The 21150-nt window shown below is 38.9% G+C and overlaps 1 protein-coding gene across 1 annotated transcript in view; it reads right to left on the bottom strand.

The window, feature by feature from the left end:
* The window catches only part of LOC126484512 (protein madd-4-like), a 320139-nt gene that overhangs the window by 224828 nt on the left and 74161 nt on the right, over window positions 1-21150 (bottom strand). Inside the window, exon 8 of the mRNA XM_050108049.1 lies at window positions 6325-6366. Coding sequence (XP_049964006.1) covers window positions 6325-6366 — 42 coding nt within the window. The remainder of the gene's footprint in view (window positions 1-6324; window positions 6367-21150) is intronic.

The following is a 21150-nucleotide window of genomic DNA, read 5'->3' as shown; positions in this document are numbered from 1 at the left end:
TATAAAAGGATATGAAGCCATAAATTTCAAATTAGATCATAATGTCAGCTACATAATGAACACTAGAGAAAAATTATTCTGAATGCAGAGTCAATATAAAACACTATTTACCAACAATTTAAGGCCTTGTGTATTTCCTCCATTTACAACATGTTTGCCATTCTATGTAGAATAATGAAACATCTAAAAAGTATCCTGAATATTTAAAATTGTCCTAAAATCTTTCCTAACAGAAGAACAAAAAAGTTTTATGTTTCACAGTTGTGTTGGGTGTCATCTAATATTGCAGATTCTCAGACAAAGTCGTCGTTTCCTTATACATCACAAACTGTAACCAGTCACATATAATGACCCAGCCATTAAATATTCAGCACCATATTCACTGTACTGAAAAAAAAAAAAGCTGCTGGTGGTTTGAGAAAATCCAGGAATATAGTCAGAGGTGCAATTTACACATTGACTTACACCATTCTTGTTCAACTGCTTGCAGAAAAAATTGACTTACTGTTGAACTCACCAAAAATAGCAACTAATGTGTTATATATCATAATGTGCACTAATAGTTGTATAAATAACAAATTTTACGACTTTGGCCTTAACTGAAGCATGCAAAACATTGAGTCTCAACATCATTATTCTGACTACTGAGGTTTGGTATGAGGATAAAGATGCTGACACTGCTGCTTTAGAGCATTCAACACATAATTATCAGTGTCCTTGGCAATAAGTTGGTAGCAAAAGGGAGAACTCATTCGATGGAAGTTGATGTTAACTTTTAAGGAAATTTAAAGGAAACAGGTAAATTTTAATTTTCTGTTAAAATTTGAGAGCCTGTGAACACAATTTCAAACATAAAATATATGTGTATATTATCAGTAAATGTTCTGATATTCCTGTAGCACCTCCTTTCACTGCTTGAATTTTACATAACTGTGTGTTTTCAAACAATAATATATATTTTTTAAAATAATTTATTTGTCTCCAGCAACGTCATCCCCTTCGAAACAGTCCCCATGACACATTGTACAATTACGCCAGCCCCTTTTTCCTGTCCCCCAAACACTCCTAGAACTCTTACCTTTGGGATAGCTCTTTCAGCAATGCATTTTCAATCTCATATATACTAGTAAAGCAATGGCCTTTTAACATTTTCTTTCATTTTGAAAAAAGTAACAAGTCACATAGGGCCACGTCTGGCAAATATGGAGTCTGGGGCATCATTGTCATGCTGTTTTGAACAAAAATCCCTGTACAACTAATGAAATCTGAGTAGGTGCATTATTAGGATGCATTAGCCATGAACTGTTTCCCAACAAATTGGGGCATTTCTTCCAGATTGTTTCAAACAAATGGCACTGAGCTGATGAGTAGTCTGTCTTATTCATCGTTTGAAACTGTTGCAAGAACTCATAGTGCTCTGTCAACTTACAATAGAAGAATACAGTGAGTATAACCTTCACATCGGAGTGCACCTGTCCAGCTTTTGTCAGTCTTGGTGATACGTGGAGGAGACAGAGCATTAGTTTCTACAACATATCCAAAAACGCATGTTCTGTCACTTGCTATTACATATTTCGGTAGTTCTGTATCATTGCTGACTCCTGAGTAACTTGCATTCACACCTATTTTTGTTTGAAATTCAACAATTTTGGAACCAATTTTACTGTCACAAATTTCATAGCCAAAACATCCTAAAAATTTCAGGGCATGAGCCAGCTGATATGCCAACATCACTGATTGTGATTCATCAATAGCTGTTAACAATTTATTTAATTTTTACATGATTTCAGCAGTTGATCACATCCTGGGCATCCCGAGCACTCATCTTCAACATCTTCATGACCTTTTTCAGAACATTTATACCACTTGTATACCCTTGTTCAACTCACAGCAGACTCACCAAAAGCAAATTAATACATGTAAAACTTTGTAGCACTTTATTTTATTCTTATATGAAAATTTAATACAAATTCCCTTAATGATTCTTATAGAAAGTAAACACTCACTGGTACTATTAAAAACACAAGTAAGCTTTTTGACTACTGATGAATGACTACATATCCAACATGGATGTCAGTGTATAGACACTTTCCAGATAAATTTAGCAAACACCAACGAAAAAATGGTGTGAATTGCTTTAATATAGACACAAATTACAAAACACACCTTGTCTATAAATTTGATATATTTTGTGATGATATGATCACATGCAGAAACATATGATAGACTGATTAGAAGATGAACCATAATTAATACAGTATGTTTACCTTCCAATATGGGAGAAATAAATACAAAGCCTATGTACAATAGTACAAGACTTGCATGTGATATTTATATGGCACAATAGTTCCTCCCTGATACTGAGTTACATGTCAAGCAAAGTACATGCATTGCACAGCAGAGCCATTGTGTTCATCAGCACATAAGCATCCCTCTTCAGGAACACAAGATATGGGCAGATAAGCATGCAGATGCTTGCAAATTCACAACACTAGATGTACATCTGAAAGAGATTCACTTAGATGAACATTTGGGAAACGTTCACTGTATTATTTCTGCATGTTTCTCTGCATAATTAAGTAATATCATTGTCTGGAAGTGTGTGATTTTTTTATTTACTGTTTTATGTATTTTCTACACCACTAACAATACTTTGTCTGACATTTTACTGCTTGCCTTGTCTATATTCTTCATATAGTTAACCTAATCAAAGAAAAGAAAAAAACAGAACCTTCAAATGTCTTCATTAATAGAAATGTGAATTGATGGTTGGTGACACTTGAATTAGGATATTATAAGCTTCAGCTTTTGAAAGAAAACCTCACTTTCTCTTAGATACTTAGCAAAAAGAAGACACGTCAAGTTACAGACAGGTACAATTAAAAGATACTCACTAATAGCTATCAGCTGCAGCCTTCATTAGTAAAACACACACACACACACACACACACACACACACACACACACACAAGCATGGAATGTAAAATCACATGGGATGGGAGCAGCAATCTGCGGGTAGGGAAGGGGAAGGGGAAGGGGAAGGGGCAGGGGAATGGGGAGGGGGAGGGCAGGGATAGTAGTGTACAGGCGGGGAGGGAGACGAACGTTGTCAGGGATTAGACTGCCAACAGGTGCAGCACCAGGAGGTTGTGGGGCAGGGAGATGGGGGGGAAAAGGAGAGGAGAGGGACACGACAGGTGAATGCATTGGCAGATGGCTGCAAATAAAGAGAGTAGGAGATGAGACGGGGAGGAGACGGCAGGACAGAGTGGGTGAAAACTGTTGGGTGGAGTGTGGCGACAGTATGTTACAAGTTGAGACTGGGATAGTTACAGGAGTGGAGAATGTGTTGTAAGCACTTACACCTGCGCATTTCAGAAAAGCTGGTTGTGGAGGGAAAGATCCAGATGGCTTGCCTACTGAAGCAGCCACTGAAATGAAGTGCGTTATGTTCAGCTGCATGCTATGCCACAAGGTGGTCTACTTTGCTCTGGGTCAGTGTTTGGCGGTGGCTGTTCATCCTGGTGGACAACTGGTTGGTAGTCATACCAATATAAAAAGCTGTGCAATGATCGCACCACAGCTGCTTTCACAGGTGGCCTAGCCTGTGGTGGCATAGGATTAACCTGTGGCAGGACTGGAGTAGGAAGTGGTGGATGGGTGGGTGGATAGGCCAGGTTTTGCACTGGGGACTTCCACAGGGATATGATCCTTGTGGCAAGGGGGTGGGAATGGGAGCAGCATAGGGATGGATTAGAATGCTGTGGAGGTTGGGTGGCTGATGGAACACCACTTTAGGAAGTGTGGGAAGTATCTCAAGCAGGATGTCCCTCATTTCAGGGGATGATGATAGGTAATCAAAGCCCTAGCAAAGGGTTGTTCCAGTCCAGTGATACTGGGTGGTGATGAAGGGGACACTTCTTTGTGGTTGGTTCTTGGGGGCTGTGGGAGGACTGAGGGTGTGGGGGGAAATGACATGGGAGAAGTGTTTGAGGACTAGGTCTAAGGGATAGTGCTTTTCTGTGGAAGCCTTGGTGAGATTCTCAGCATACTGGGCAATCGAGTTTTTGTCACTGCAGATACACCATCCCTGGATAGCCAGGCTATATGGGAGGGATTTTTTGGTGTGAAAGGTATGGCTACCAACCAGCTGTCCACCAGGATGAATGGCCACTGCCAAACTGTGGCCAAACGCAAAGTAGACAACCCTGTGGCTGTGGCACAACATGCAGCTGAACATAATAAACTTTATTTCAATGGTTGCTTCATTACCAAAGCCATCTGGATCTGTCCCTTCACCACCAGCTTTTCTGAACTGCACAAATGGGAGTTATCCTTACAATACATTCTCCACTCCCATAACTATCCTGGACTCAACCTATGGTAACATACTGTCATTCCCACACCATCCACCTAAAAGTTTCCACCCCCTCTGTCTTGTCATCTCCTCCTCATTCTCATCTCCCACCCTACTTATTTGTAGTCCTCTTCCAATGCATCCGTCGATCTTTTCCCGGTCCTTTCCTTTTCTGCTCATTTTTTCCCCATCTCCCTGCCCCACAACCACCTACTGCTGCACCTGTTGGCAATCTAGTCCCTGCACACTCCACCAGACAGTGTTTGTCTCTCCCCCCACCTGCACACTACTATCCCTTCCCCTTCCACTTCCACTTTCCCACCCCCTCCAGATTGCTGCTTGCATCCCACGTGATGTCGCATTCTGGCCCAAGGCGCTGGATTTGGCGGTCAGGTGTGCTTGCTCTTTTGTGTGTGTGTGTGTGTGTGTGTGTGTGTGTGTGTGTGTGTGTGTGTGTGTGTGTGTGTGTGTGAAGGCTGTGGCCAAAAGCTCAATATAAGTGTCTCTTAATTGTGCCTGTCTGCAACATGGCATGTTTTCTTTACAGTAAGTATCAATCTGTTACACACAATGCACACAACACAATTTGTTACTCAAAATAAGGAAAAAGAGCTGACAGCTGGAAAGCAGAACCTACACAGAGTGATGAACTCAGTATTTCCTATTTTTATGTCCTACTGATCTAAAGTTCTCAGTGTTTTACCCTTCCCCAATAGTGACGTTTTTCCATTTGGAAAGACAAATACAATATTTTTCTATTTTTATTATTTTTGCTATTTTTGCACATTTATACCTAATTATAATTTTTCTTTCAATATCCCAAGTGAGCTCATGAGATGATAAAACATCTCCGCAGCAAAAAACGGTGTTTTCTTCAAATTGAATGATTTTATTTGCTGAATACACAGGTAAGTTCTGTTTAGCCAGGGTACACAGAACTACTGTTGTTGTTGGTGACACCAGTTTCGTTGAGACTGTTTATGTAGTTGTTCATCTACATGTTTGATTGCAAGGCTTAAATGTGTCACATAGTCTGCTGTGATCATAACAAATACTCTTGGTGGTTCATGATGATCAGTTCTGCTAACGAGATAGTTCAAAGAACATAATTAATAAAAAATGTTGGTGGAAGATGTATTAATAACTTGTCATGCAGCTTTTATTGTTCTACATAAAGAACATATCCCTCATACTTCTTGCTTATCTTCACCAACTAAAAAACTGTTTATAGCATTTTCAGCAAACTCATCATTGGGTATCACCAAAGAAATAAAATCAAATCAGGAAGGAAAGTGTGAAGATGTCAGTTTAGTAAAACTGAATAATTTTATGTGTTTATTGTAAAAGTGTATTTTCATATTTTTCTTTACTGCAGCCAGTTTTCTTTACAAGTGAAAGACACAACAGTCAATTCTACTTTCTATATAGAAGTTTTCAGAAATAAAGGAGCCTGAAGTTCTATGAGTTTCAGTATCAAATTGAACAGTTAATCAGATTTATTTCAGCTTAAATTCATCATGTCATATCTGTTTATGTCATTCACTTGTAAAGTACTGTATATTTACAATCAAAAAAACCATGAAGAAATAAACCTAAGATTTATGTATATAGTGACTTATCATTTCATGCCTTACAAAATGTAGTTGAATGAAATGCATAAAAAATTAACTTGTGCTCTCGTTTCACAGCTGTCTTACAATTCCATGGCCCACTAAGACATTTGTAATCTAATCTAACAAAATGTCTTAGAAATAAGGGAACATGCGAAATGATTATACCATTGGGTTCTTCATTAATCCCAAGATGCAATGTGGTCAGGTGAGCTAGAGAAAGCAAAGTGCCTTGTTAAGTGAAATCTGTAGTGAAAAACTCAGTTTAAAGTGTTTATCTAGAATGAAAAGTGCTTTGTGGGAAGAGCGTGATGTGAGATTAGCTCTATTCAACTATGGTAAATATACATACTGTACCTCAAATACAACCAGCCGCAGGCAAAGAACATTTTGAAAGGGCTGAAAATCACAATGGAAGATGGTTTTCAGGTCAAGATATGAGTGCACTCATTTAAGAGTTTGTGTGGCAGCAGATATGTATGGCAAAACATAAAATTAACACGGAGGCTTGCAAAAGACACAACATTGGAACAACTGTGTTACAGTGATAATGTGGCAGTGTAGAGCCTACTTGTGATTTTTGTGCTTTACAGAAATATTTCCACAATAATCATTCTACTTATGTTGTGAAGACATCAGAGATAAACAGAACATTACTAGTGTAATTAGAGAATGGATGTGCTGCAGGGGTATAAAATAGTGCCCTTCTCAAGTAGGTTGTCAAAACAGAACTACCTTGCAGTGCAAAATTTTGTTTTGTAAGTTTCTATGTGCTTTTACAAATTACCGTTAGAATGTAATTTCATCTATAGGTAATTCCTCTTTTATAAAAATATGACTCTTCAATCTATTATCAGTCTTATTTTCTGTTCATGTCATTACCAACAATTCATTCCCAGCATTAAACACATTTTTTAAAACAAGATTTTTCTAGGAGATAATGATGGGAATTTCTGTAGATAATTATGCACTGCACAGAAATACTGTTCCTAAAATTAATTACCTTCTACTGTCACTATTAATAAATTATAAAGTTGTATCTCAGAGAAAATACAACACAAGGTAAGCATTACCAATACAAAATACATACAGAATTATACTGCTCAAACTAGTATGGTTGCTTTAGTGGTTAAATTGAGAAATAAAAATTTAAAATGAAGTTTGTTATTCTGGGTGACTAAGTCCTCATTAAATTGTCCATTGAAATTAAGCTCTCATTATGAGGTAATTTTTCATAATTGTGAGTTTATTTCAATATCTGTTAAATACTGCCTACAGTTCTTCAAGATCTTTCTCCGTTTTCTGATATACAGGTATGGATTTTTGAAAAAAAAAAAATCACTGTCATTTTATGCCCACTTAAGAATGGAAGATGGCTGTATGAAAGCTGGTGTTGCAAGGGTGATGCAGCAAGGCTGTAATACCACAGGCTGGATAGTGCAAGAAAATCACACATGAACACATGGAGTAGTGCCTGTGAGTGGGCCACCCAAAGAGATGCTACTGAAGATTCATGTATTATGTGCAGAATAAAGAAATGAACAGATACCAAATAACTCACACGAAACGTCATAGTACTAATGTCAAGTAAAACTGTATGTTATTCAGAGATAAGTAAGAGTATCTGCCGAAATCCTAGATGAACCAAAACAAGAACTGCAAATAACAATGTCATATTTGTATTTTGTGTAAACAGCTCTGAGATGATAGCAATCACATAAACAAATATCCTAATACTCTCTGGATTTCCTTTCCAGAATGAATTTCTCACTCTGCACTCTTTTCAAACTTTTAGCAGATTAAACTGTGTGTTGGACCAAACAACTGGCTCAGTTCATGAAACACAGTCAACAAGATCAGTGATGGCTCATTCAGAGGCACAATTATTACAGCATTCACTAGAACTGATTTTAAGAAACCATAGAGACTTTAAATCTATATGGACAGATAGAAATTTTCTTAATTAATATGAGTCCAATGTCTTAACCACTGCTTCATCCTACTCTATGTATCACATAATCTTAATCTGCATATACATACATACTCTCAAAACCACCATATGGTGTATGGCAGAGGATACCTTGTACCACCACTAGTCATTCCCATTCCAATTCCACTTCCACTCACAACCAGAGCAAGGAAAAAACAACTATCTAATGCCTCCATATGAATCCAACTTTCTTATCTTGTCTTCGTGATCCTTAGACAAAATGTGTGTTGGCAGTAGTATAACCATTCTAACATCAGTGACAAATTTTCTAAATTTTCTTGATAGTGCTATGCAAAAAAGAATGTAATCTTTCCTCGAGGAATACCCATTTGAATTTGAAGCATTTCCATAATAACCATTTGTTGGTCAAACCTATTGCTAACAAATTGCTTCATCTTGTTTTAATATGAGCAGATGGGGATCCCAAGCACTCATGCAGTTCTCAAGAATGGGTTGCACTGGTGCTCCATAAGCAGTTTCCCTTATAGTGTTGAACTGCAAAATAATTTACTGGGGACAACTGAGCAAAATTGAGAAAACTGCCATGGCTAACACAAGAAGCCATGAAAGATGGTCAGACAAGAGTTGATTGGACTCTGTTAGATGAGGGACTGCCTGCTGATACAACAAGAGTTGTTGCTACCATGCCAGGCAATTACCACATCACAGGGAGTCGAGGGACCAGAGTTGAAATATCAGCAATGCAGCAGAAAGACAAGGCCACTGCAGCATTGGTGGGCTGATTTCTCCACATCCAGCCTATGGTTTTGCTGGGCTTATGCAACAGAAACTGATCTTGTAGCAAAACAAGGACAGGCCAAGTCCATTTAAATACTTACCATTTTTAGTCAAAAATATCACAGTCTGCCAGCCACCAGTCTTGAGGGGGAACCTATAACAGTCTATAAATCTACATGGATCAACCAGACACCACCTCCAGACTCTGCCTTTGCTAGCTGTGGCCCTACTACCTTGCAACCAGTGGGTCACATGGGGCTACTTCAGTTGCTACTAGCTCCTACTTTGGAGGCCTTCAGTTTGATCCTGGGACCAATCAGCCATTCAAACATCATTGCCCCAGCAGGAAAACTCCTTGCTGTCTGTCTTTGCTTGTGTAGACAGCCACCAATGTCAATGTGAACCATTTCATTCACAACATGAATCTCCATGCCTTTGTGCAGTATGTCCTGCATTGCCAGACAGTCTCTAGAATGCATTGTGAGTCACTGCTCATTGCTGCAGTCAGTCCCCTTGCAGAACCTCTGCCACCTCATCACAAGCCACCCAACACTGCAAGCTGTTAGCCCTCTCACTCATAACTGCACCTCTTCATGGGATGTACATAGCTTACATCACACAGGCATTGACTTCCCTGAGTATCATCACAACTGTTGTGGTTTATGAGCAATAAATGCTTGTTTTAACAATGATTTGTATGACACATATTAAGCATCTATGAGGCATCACTCACTGTTCCACTGCTGCCCTTCCCAGGGTGGTGGACCATTGATAGGGTATACTGGCAGTAGGCATCATATGCCCATTGCCAGCCCAACATTTCTACCATGTGAAGTTGCCTACACATCACCCACGAAAGTTTCTGCTCCAGCCATTGTGAATTCAAGCAAGACAGGCATCATGTGTCACAATGCCATGCTGTATACAAACGGTATATTTAGGTGCCATTTGTTCCACCAGTTCCAGCAGGGGCATCAGATATGCTGCAGAACAGTGCGCACACCAGCAAACTAGAAGTGCTGCTATCATGGATTGAAATGTACTTTCACCTGCTGTGTACATGAGGCCAGGCACAGCTTCAAGTAGGCCAATTCCAATTTGGATTCCAGTGTGAGTTGCAGTTTGAATTCCAGTATAGTGCAGTTCAATTGCCGAGTCAAACCAGGATGCTCTGCTCTACTCTGCTTCGCAATATCGCCATGCATACACTACTCTACACAGAGTTGTCCCTCATAGATACTGCCCTACAGCCATACAGGATCCAGTTCCTATGGATCAGTTACGATGACAATAAATTTTGTGTTAGTTAATTCAGTGACAATGACCAATCTTTCAGTATTTGTTTTGGGACAAACATCATTGTGACTTTGTGCAGATAATAATGTGTTTGTATTGCAACTTCAGAATTGTCTCTGAACTCGGCAAGCAACCACAGTATTGCAACTTTAGAATTGTCTTTGAACATAGCAAGCAATCACAAACAAAGAGAAGGAAAGGAAAATGATGATGAGTTTGTGTCCATGTGTATTAAAGTATAATGTTGGAGTTGTTTTTTCTTTCCTTGTCTGCCATAGAAATACTGGCAATGAGATTTTTCATCTGTGTTTTATGGTTCCTGCTGTTGATTAGTTTGTTTGCTAGACTAACATTCTGTTTTACTCACTGCTTGAGAGGTTTTCAAGCGAATAGACCTTTGCCTGTGTAACTCTGTTTTGATGGGACAGCGTATTCCTGTTTTTGGTGTTGTCACAGTCTGTATTCAGTGGTGTTAGTCACATTCTATGAATCTTCACAGAAGATCTCAAGCATACCATGGTGGACTAGCTTAGCATTCCTGGGAAGATTTCATGAGCAAATATTCTAGAACACTCTGGGTTTCTTTTCCACAATGAATTTCTCACTCTGCACTCTGTACTGTTGTTTCCAAAGGAATTTTTTAGTTGATGCTGTTGGGTCTGTATTGTCTTCATTAGTTTGTTAGTGTCTTTCATATTTCTGTGATTATTCAAGTGGCATGACTGGCATTGTGTTTTTGCCTACAGTTTGAGTGTCCTTTTCCATTATCATGTCTCCCCAATCAGTGGAACTGTTTGTGTCTCATATCATTCTGTTACAGCAGCAACAAATTCAGACACTGCCACAGGGCATCACTCAGTTCACTCAGGTTTTGGCTGCTACAGCCACATCTTGATATTCCACTCCCATATCTGTGCTGGTTTGTGTTTTTACGGTCATAATGAGGACTAGCACCAGTATTGTCAACAGTTGGGGTTGCACTTTAATTACTACACAATACCAGGAATGCAATGCAGTGCTAATTTTCTTCCCAATACAGGTGCAGAAATGTTTATTTTGTGTTGTTAGTTTGTGTTGTCGGTTTTTCCCAGGTTCTCATCCAGAGGACGCAGACTACGAATAGTTAGTGGAATGGTTAAATGTGCAGTTTTGTTGTGTCAGTTGCCTCCAGCTGAGCAATGCACATGCCATGCCCTAGTTAATGTCAGACAGTCATTTTCACAGTGTTCAAGTGAACTTGTCCCTGAACAGAGTCCCCACAGAGCATCCAAGTTTTGTGTGTATGCCATGGGCCCCCTTCAGTCAGGTTGTTTACAATATTATTGTCATGCCGTGCAGCACTCCGTGTCATATTCTCAGAGCTCTACAGCTACAGCCACTATTGGCCCAGCGCTTGCCTGTGATACCATCAGATACTGCCTGTCTCATCGTCTGTGTCAGTCCCTTTGGCACTGCCCCCCTTATGGTCTGCCCTCCTCTCAGTGTCACTCCTGTCAGCTCTGACATCACCTCTCCATTCGTCCATCTGTTCCTCACTCTTCCTGCTGCCACCCCTGTTCCGGCAAGCCTTCCTGACGTCACCAGCCCTGTGGAACTGCTGCCAGTTGTCTTGGTAGTGTGTTCAGTGCCAGTCCTGCTGTGACCAGTCCTCTCATCACTGCTGCCACCTCCGCCGCCACCCATCGCTCCCATTGGCTTTGCAGCAGCTGGCATGTGGCCACTCCAGTTGTCGTTTCCGGCCCAGCCACTAGTTTTGTCATTTGCGCTGGTGTCACATATCTTGTACTGAGACGTTTCTGGCAAGTCAAGGATTCTGGTTATATACTCATACATTGTTTTTGGTTCTGTTCAGTACTGTGTACTTGAACACCGGTTGTTTGTTTGTTGTTCCATGGCGTTTATGAAGGCTGCTGCAAGTAGCGAAACACTGTCAAGGGGTACAATTGACTACTGATGTCCAAATATGTGGTGAACAATGGCAAGGGTGACAGTTTGCCACTGATAACAGCTGTCACTCATCCAAGTGACTGGACTGGTTCAGTGTCTCCTCGTCAGGCTCCAGTGCATAATCTGAGTCCTATGCCTCTGATGGCTCTTGCACCGTCTCCTGTTGGATTCCACATGCTGCACCTCGACGCATCTTCATCAGCGTCATCCTTCCCAGCCAATGATGCCCCTACCCTCCGCCGCACCTGATGCTGCTCTGTCACATTGAGTCTTTGCTGTAACACAGCAGCCATGGGCAGCCTCCTACAAGATAGCTTCAAATCTCATTTGCTGCGGAGTTGCCTACCCACTGCCCTCAAGTGTCCCTCCTCCAGCAATTGTGTATTCATACAAGATGGGCACTGAGTCCCAACACCACGCTGTATACAGACAGTATGTTTATACACAGTTTGTTACAGGCTACACCAGGGGGCACCAGCTATGCTTCAGAGCAGCGCACACCAGGAAACCGGCAGTGTTGCTATTGAAGAACAAACACACATACCAGTTATGTGAACACAAACATATTTCCACCTGCTGGGCACATACGGCCAGGCATAGCCTCCAGCTGGCCAGTTCCAGTTCGAGCTGCAATTCTAAGTTTCTGCACAGTGCAATGAAATTACCAAGACAAGCCAGGGAACTCAACCCTGCTCCACAGTCGTGCCTACGCTATTCCATGTGGTGCAGATCCTCACACATATCACCTTACAGCCATAGAGGATGACGCTTCCAGCAGATCAGTTGCCACAGCAGTAAACTCTGTATTTGTTAATGTAGTGGCCACAAACAATCTTTAAGTACTTGTTTTGGAACAAACATCATTGTGATTTTGTGCAGTTAATAAAGTGTTTGTACTTCAACTTCATAATAGCCTTTGAACACAGCAAGCAACCACTTATAAAGAGAAAGAGAGAAAAATTAACCTTCTGACCTTTGCCAACCCACTTTCAGCACCCACCATAGAGGCATACTACTGCAGCTTCTATAACAGAGGAGCTACATTCTCCCAATAAAGTGAAGTTCGTTATTCACCTTCCCTACTACTGACGCTACACTTTGTACATTATTCCTAGATATTTAATCAATGTGACGGGGCCAAACAGAACATCACTAATACTGTATTTGAATATTAAAGGATTATTTTCCCTACTCATCTTCATTCTATATTTACAGCAAGCTGCCATTCATCACACGAAACAGAAATTCTATCCAAGTCATCCTGCATACTCATACAGTCACTCAATGGAACTTTCTCTTACACTACAGCACCATCAGTAAATAGTGACAGATTTCTGCTACCCTATTGGTCAGATCTTTTAGGTATATAGATTCCTATCATACTTCACTGGGGTACTCTCAACAATATCCTTATCTCTGATGAACTCTCGCCATCCAGGACGACATACTGGGTTCTCTGTGAATAAGTATGATATTATAGTGCTTGTGTTGTTTAGAATTATGATGCAATGTTCCTTCGTATATGCATGCATGTCTGAAGGAACAGGCACTGCGGTAATTACAAATGTATGAAATACAAGAAATGTATTCACAGTTGTGAATAAGGACAACCGCCAGCTGTATAATGTAGTGATGGGACTAGTATTTATTCATCACCGAGTGCAGTTTATAGGCATGTAGTTGATGGTACTTGGAAGTTTGCATCTGGACATGGAGTATGCTCAAATAGCATAATGGTAAGGTGACTGCTCACAATAAGTGGGAGATCTGGGTTTGAGTCCCAGTTTTGAACAAATTTTCATTGTATGGCTGATGGTTGTCCATTTTCACAACTGTGAATACATTTCTTTTATACTAGAGTCTATTATTTGAGAAATCTTTGTGCCATTCACATATCTGAGAACCTATTCCATATGCTTGGACCTGCAGTGGGACACTGAGTCAAACATTTTCCAGAAAGCTATGAATATGGAATATGCTTGTTGTTCTTCATCTATGATTCACAGGATACCGTGAGAGAAAAGAGCAAGCTGAGATTTGCACAAGAGATGCTTTCTAAATTTATGCTGATTTATGGACAGAAGTTTTTCTGTCTTATGGAAAATTACTACATTCGAACTTAGAATACTGGTATGCTCAATAAATCTGCAGCAAACCGAGATTAAGAATACTGGTCTGTAATTTTGCTGGTATGTTCTTTTACACTTCTTATGCGGGAGTCACGGGTGTTTCTTCCACGCATTTGCACCTTTGTGCTAGGCGAAAGTTTCCTGATACATGCAAGCTAAGTAAGAGGCCAATGCTGAAGAGTACTTTCTGCAAAACTGAAGAGATACTCATCCACACAGGTGACTGATTTGTTTCCATCTCTTTCAGTTGTTTCTCAGTGCCATGGATACCTATTTCTGTATCCTCCACCCAGGAGTTTGTGTGACAGACAAACAATGGCATCTCTGTATGACGCTCCTACATGAATAATTTTTTTTAAACATGAAGTTTAAAACTTTGGGTTCCTTTTGCCACTTCTGTTGCCACACCAGTCCAGTAGGGAAGTGACTTACAGTTTCTGCTACTTTGCACACACTCACTCTGTGGTCAATGAGAATCATGTCATGGAATTTTCCAATGATTTCTTCAATACCCATATCTGTCAAATACTCTAGATGATCCTTGCCATAGACATATGTTCAACCACATTTAAATTTTTAAATCAATATCTAACTGTTATCAATGATGGTGAAATGTCATCTTAAACAGCATACAATTTTACTTCTATTGTGTCAAATGTTTTCTAATTCAAAAGCAAAAACCAAATCGCTGAATGATTGTGCATGTTTCTTTTTTTTCCTCCAATGAAAACTACACAGTAAAATTTAACTGAAATAGCAGGTAAAAGCAAAATAACTATGCCTCAGATGCTGGCATCTATCAGATGACAGCTTGTGCCAGAAACATCTGTCTTAAATTACGGGGATTTACTCAGCCACCACATATCTACTCCTGTAATGTACTTACAATTGTGGAAGCTTATGATTCAGATCTAATAATTTAGGTTTCTTTCACACTTGTTCTCATTTTTATTGGCAACAGGTCTGGTCTGTCTGCGTAAGGTAGTGAATGAACTACTGCCAGAGCAGAAAAGTGAATTAGGTCAAATAATTCAAACAAGTACTCTACGCACTCCTCTGTTCTGCCTGAATTGTACAAATTGAAATGAATAACCCCTCACCTACCTTTAAAAAGTGTGCTGTTCCTTAAATTCATGCTAGTTATATTATAAGGACAAACAAGGAGGAATAATAATTCTGTGTGGCTTAATGCTGTTGAATTTTCACATCATTGAGAGGTGTGAGATAGATTAAAGGCTGATTGAAAACACTGTGCTCCCACAACATTTCGGTGTTCAGGTACACAATTTCCCATTAGACAATGAAGCTCAACATAAGAAGGATGATGATAGTGAAATAAATCCATAGGAATTCCCCACAATAATAAACATTATTTTTCCCATGGTTTATGGTGCTCACATTTCACCTTTTCTACATCTACATCTACATGGATACTCTGCAAATCACACTTAAGTGCCTGGCAGATGGTTCATCGAACCACCTTCAAAATAATTCTCGATTATTCCAATCTTGTACACTACGTGGAAAAAAATGAACATCTATGTCTTTCTGTACGACCTCTCACTTCTCTTATTTTAATGATGTCAAACCCAAATCCTGTATCATTTCAGTGACATCTTTCCCCTATGTTGCAATAATAAAAAAACATGCTGCCTTTCTTTGAACTTTCTTGATGCACTCTGTCAGTACTATCTGGTAAGGATTCCACACTAGACAGGAGTATTCTAAAAAGAGGACAGATAAGTGTAGTGTAGGCAGTCTCTTTAGTAGATCTTTTACATTTTCTAAGTCTCCTGCCAATAAAATGCAGTCTTTGGTTAGCCTTCCCTACAACATTTTCTATGTGTTCCTTCCAATATAAGTTGTTCAGAATTGAATTTACAGCCTTCGGATTTAACTGATTTATCGTGTAATTGAAGTTTAATAGATTTCTTTTAGCACTCATGTGGACGGCCTCACATTTTTTGTTACTTAAGGTCAATTGGCAAATTTTGCACCATACAGATATCTTGCAATTTTTTTGATCTTCTGATGACTTTGCTAATTGATAAATGACAGCATCATGTGCAAACAACATAAGACAGCTGCTCAAATTGTCTCCTAAATTGTTTATATAGATAAGGAACAGCAAAGGGCATAAAATACTACTTTGTGCCAGAAATCATTTCAGTTTTACTTGATGACTTTCAATCAATTACTATAAACTGTAACCTGTCTGAAAGGAAATCATAAATCCAGTCACATAACTGAGATGATATTCCATAAGCACCCAATTTCACTACAAATTGCTTGTATGGAACAGTGTCAAAAGCCTCCTGGAACTCTACAAATACAGAATCAATTTGAAATCCCTTGTCAATAGCATTCAACATGGCACGTGAGTAAAGAGCTAGTCGCATTTCACAAAGATGATGTTTTCTAACTCCGTGTTGACTGTGTGCCAATAGACTGTTCTCTTTGAGGTAACGCATAATGTCTGAATACAATATATGTTCCCAAACCATGCTGCATATTGATGTTAATGATATGAGCCTGTAATTTAGTGGATTATTCCTTCTACCTTTCTTGAATACTGGTGTGACCTGTGTAACTATCCAATCTTTAAGTACAGATATTTCGGTAAGCAAATGGTTGTATATGATTGTTAAGTACGGAACTACTGTACCAGTATACTCTGAAAGGAATCTAATTGGTATACAGTCTGGACCAGAAAACTAGCTTCTATTAAGTGATTTAAGTTGCTTCACTACTCCGAGGATATCTATTTCTATGTTGCTCATGTTTGCAGCTGTTCTTGTTTTGAATTCTGGAATATGCACTTTGTCTTCTGTGGGGAAGGAATTTCACAAGGCTGTGTTTAGTAACACAGGCTGTGTTTCTTACACAAGGTGTCACCTCTAACCATTGTACTGTGATGCACAGACAAGCACTGTATATGGGCCATGTGGGCTCAATACTCAATTGATGTCCTCCCCCTAGGATCGTCTTTGCCTCTTAACTTTGGACCTCATGAGTGGCACCCTTGATAATGATAAAAGCGCAACATGTGAAGGTTTCTTCATCAGCGAGGTCAGTGAGGAACTGGAGTTTATGTTGGAACAGTGAGCACCTCCAGGCTTTTGATAGTGCGGGGCCCAATGGTCAAGCCTGATGATGTGGGAGTGCCTGGTTCTAGTACAGTTTGGAGCTGATGGCTACTTGGAGGTGTTTTAGATCAGTTCAACACTAGCAGAGGTGGCCCAGTCCTTTTACATCTTAAGGAACGGAAGAACAGTCCTGTCCTGCCCAAGCTAAATGAACTCCCTTTGTCTCTTGCATCTCCTCCTCATCTTTCACCTTCTGGGGGGTTTTGTGTTACCTTCAAGCATGAGCAATCCCACTGCAGCAAGACTATTTGCTATAACCATTTATTGAAGACTGCTGCCTTGCCTGCCCCCCCCCCCCCCCCCCCCCATTTTAAAAATAGTTGTTTTTTACTTATGAAAAAATCTGTACTTCATTTCAACATATGAAAAGATGTTTCATAAGTAATGGCAGCTGTCTACACGTAACTTTGCTGAGCTTGTTCAGTGCATTAAGTGATTACAGATTTAAAAAAAGGAGAAACCTGTATCTGGTTGCTTAATCAAATAATTTGGTACAGTTGTTTAGTGAAGAGACCTGTCTTGCTTGTCTTCCTTTAATATCATTGTTTGCTGCTTACAAAAATCTGTAATTCTCATTTCAATGTAATGACAAATGGTTTCTATAACTAATGATAGCCATAAATGAGAAATTGTCCTAAACCTCAGTGCATCATTTAGCTGACTGTAACTGTGCACTAAGTGATCACCTATCTTAATTTGGTAAAACTGATTATTGGAGTCTGTTGTCTTACCTGCCTCCCTTTAAACATTATTATGTCCTTTTCGTAATAGTAATTAAAAAAAGACTGTTCTCAGTTTCAGCATAATGACAAGTGTTTTGGTAATTAATAGCAGCTCATTCTGAGACATTCAGCTAACTTCTCTGTGAACTCAGCTGACTATTCAGTCAGTGCTGGTTGTTTGTTGAAGCACTGATATCTATTTGATGGTAATTAATTAAAATCCTGGCAACTGTTTTAATAGTATTTGTTTGGTATCAGTCTTAATAAAATTGTTTTTTTTTCTCTGTCTCTCTAAACCTGTTTAACGCTGTAACAACCATATGGGAACTCAAAGACTTCCATTTGGGGACACCTTCTGAACCTTCCCACTTCCCACCCCAGTTTCACCTATAAATGAGAAATGTCTTTTGGCTTGCATGCAAATACATCCACTCTGTAATGGCATTTGTGGTTAATAACAAAGGTGAACACAGTATAACCTATACAGTTAACAACCACATACGCAGAAGTACAAATAACATCTATATCAGCAATGCATCCCTATTTAAGCTCAGAATGAAACACTATTTTCTTGTGCCAAGTTGGTGGTAGACTTCAGGCAGGAAATCAGGAATCCCCAGATAATCAAAGGCAAAATGACAGAGTCCCTTATTATATCAATGAAAATAATCAATTTTTTAAAATACAAAATGGATGGACAAAAAATCTACTCGTCAAGTGGCAACAAGAGAAAACACATAAAAGTCAGGGAAATGTGCAGGCTTTTGGAACTAGTGGCTCCCCCTTTTAGCAGAAGATTTGAAGGGAAAGGTAGAGGAATGAAGGAAAAGGACTAGCAAGGTTTAGGAAATGGGAAGAGTGACACAAAAGTCTCCCAGAACCCCAGGTGAGGGGAGACTTACCAGACAGGGTGAGAATGAAAGACTGATTGTTGTGGACTGCAACGGACAAGATTTGAGATTTCAAATCTCATCCAGTTCAGTCCCCAACATTCAGTCTTTCCTTCTCATACTATCCTGTAAGTCTCCCCTGACACAGGATTCTGGATGACTTTTCCATGATTCTCCCCATTTCTCAAACCTTGCAGTTCTTTTCCTTCATCCCTCTTCCATCCCCTTCAACACTTCTAAGAAGGAATCACTGGCCCCTAAAGCTTGCTCATTTCATTTTATCTCATGTGTTTTCTCCTGCCACCACTTGGTGAGTAGATTTTTTGTCTATCCAATTATATTACAGAGTCCATTATTAGTCACTCTTTCTCTAATTTATCAGAATACTTGGACTCATGGGTGGAAATTCCACTTAACTCTAACGTTAATTTTAAATAAACTGACTTTGCCAATATGTAGACAGCTAATAGCATTCTGTGTAAAGATACCTAAACCATTTATTTCAGGTATTAAATAAAACGAGCACTGAATAGTGTGGGGCTTTTTCCAATTCAGCTGCTATTTTTTTCGCATATGTATAAAGTAATCTAGAAGTAATTCCTATGATTAACGAAGTAAGTAATTAATATTAGTCATTTTTCATTATCAGTATATTGTATAGCACTGTCCTGCACTGGATACTTCTAACTGTTAGTGTAGAACTTATCCCATTATAGGATTAACAGAACAAAATGTCTGAAAGACTGAATTCAGTGTGATTTTTTGGTCTGTGGTTTTTTTATCTTAAACTGAAATGTTCAATAGCTTTCCAATTATGACCTCAATGAGCAATATGCCATCATCAAATGGTGCTCCTTGTTTGAGAAATCTGTAGCAACAAGTCACAATGCCTTCAACAATTTACATGGATAATGCTTTCCCGACAGGCAAACTTTTATGAGTGATTTTAACACTAAAAACAGTTTATCACAATCAAACAGAATCTACATCTGGCACCCCATTCAATTTCCAGAACAGATAAATAGCTTCTTATAACGTATGGTGCATTTGAGCACGGCCATTGTATAACAACTGGTGAACTGGAGGCAATGTCTGAAATTTCCAAGAGTTTATGCCAATGGATTTTAATAGACATTTTGAAGGTGTAATAGGTCAGAGTAAAATTCATTCTTCATGTGTGAAACAGAGAACCAGCTGTTTGAATGTATGACACCAACAGAACATAGAAGTCAGAAATTAAGGAAGACATTACCATGTGGTACTGGTATTGGTAACAACAATGAAGCCAAAGGAAGGGAGCTTCATCAACAAACTTAATAAGGCATAGCAGATGAGATCTAATGTGAATATAATCCCTGCTTTTTTTATGTAACTGTTTCTAATCATGTCACAGAAAGCGAACAAAAATTCCTTTGTGTGGTAAATGATTATCTAAGACACTATGGCACTTCTTCACGAAAATTCTCCTATGCACATTACAATGAATGTCAGGCAGTTTTGTCCAAAACAAAATGAGAATTGTTTCTTGTCAACCTTATTCATGTGATATCTGTTTCCTAAAATGAAAAGAATCTTAAACTGATGCATTTTTTAGGCTTATTAAAGATCAAAATAAAGTTTCTGAAGGCAGTAAACAACATCAATTCAGACAACTTAAAAAATTATTTCCAATAATGGGTAGACATGGAACAATTCCATGAAGTCTGATAGTACATTTAAGTGGATTTCATTTTGAAAACATTCAGTCAAATATTTTAATAAAAGTGTAGTTATAAGGTTCAGTTAGCACTTGAGTTAAACTTGTGACCATGGCAGTAATTATTGTTCACCACATACCTTCATAAACCTACTATTTACTACCTACATTACTCTTCAATCATAGATTTAAGAAAACTACTCATATTACAAAATATGTTTCATTTTTCTATCTATGGAATATGCAGATAGATATATTATGTTACAGTACATTTGTCAACATGTAATGCCTTACGTACTGGATCTTATCAAATATGTATATAAATTTATAAAGACCCTCCAAGAAACTGGGATACAGTCAGGTTGGTTTTGTTCTTTTCTTTTCTCAGCAAGAGGAGACTTCTTTCATCAGTGTCTATACATTATTTTAATCGTGACTGGTAATCAAAAGGTATCTTAGCTTTCAATCTTAGCTTTCAAAATATTTTTCACAAATAACCTGCACTCCACCAAATGCAAATTTTAGAGCACTCTTCTGCACTATTAATGTTGCTCCTGATATCTACAGTACAGTGGGATAATACACAGATGAAGAAATTTAAACAATATTTGCACATAATTTCTTTCAAA

Source organism: Schistocerca serialis, chromosome 6 (genome assembly GCF_023864345.2).
Source record: "Schistocerca serialis cubense isolate TAMUIC-IGC-003099 chromosome 6, iqSchSeri2.2, whole genome shotgun sequence".
In the NCBI taxonomy this organism is placed as follows: domain Eukaryota; kingdom Metazoa; phylum Arthropoda; class Insecta; order Orthoptera; family Acrididae; genus Schistocerca; species Schistocerca serialis.
Note: the sequence above shows the minus strand (reverse complement) of the source record. Positions and strands in the feature narration are given on the sequence as shown.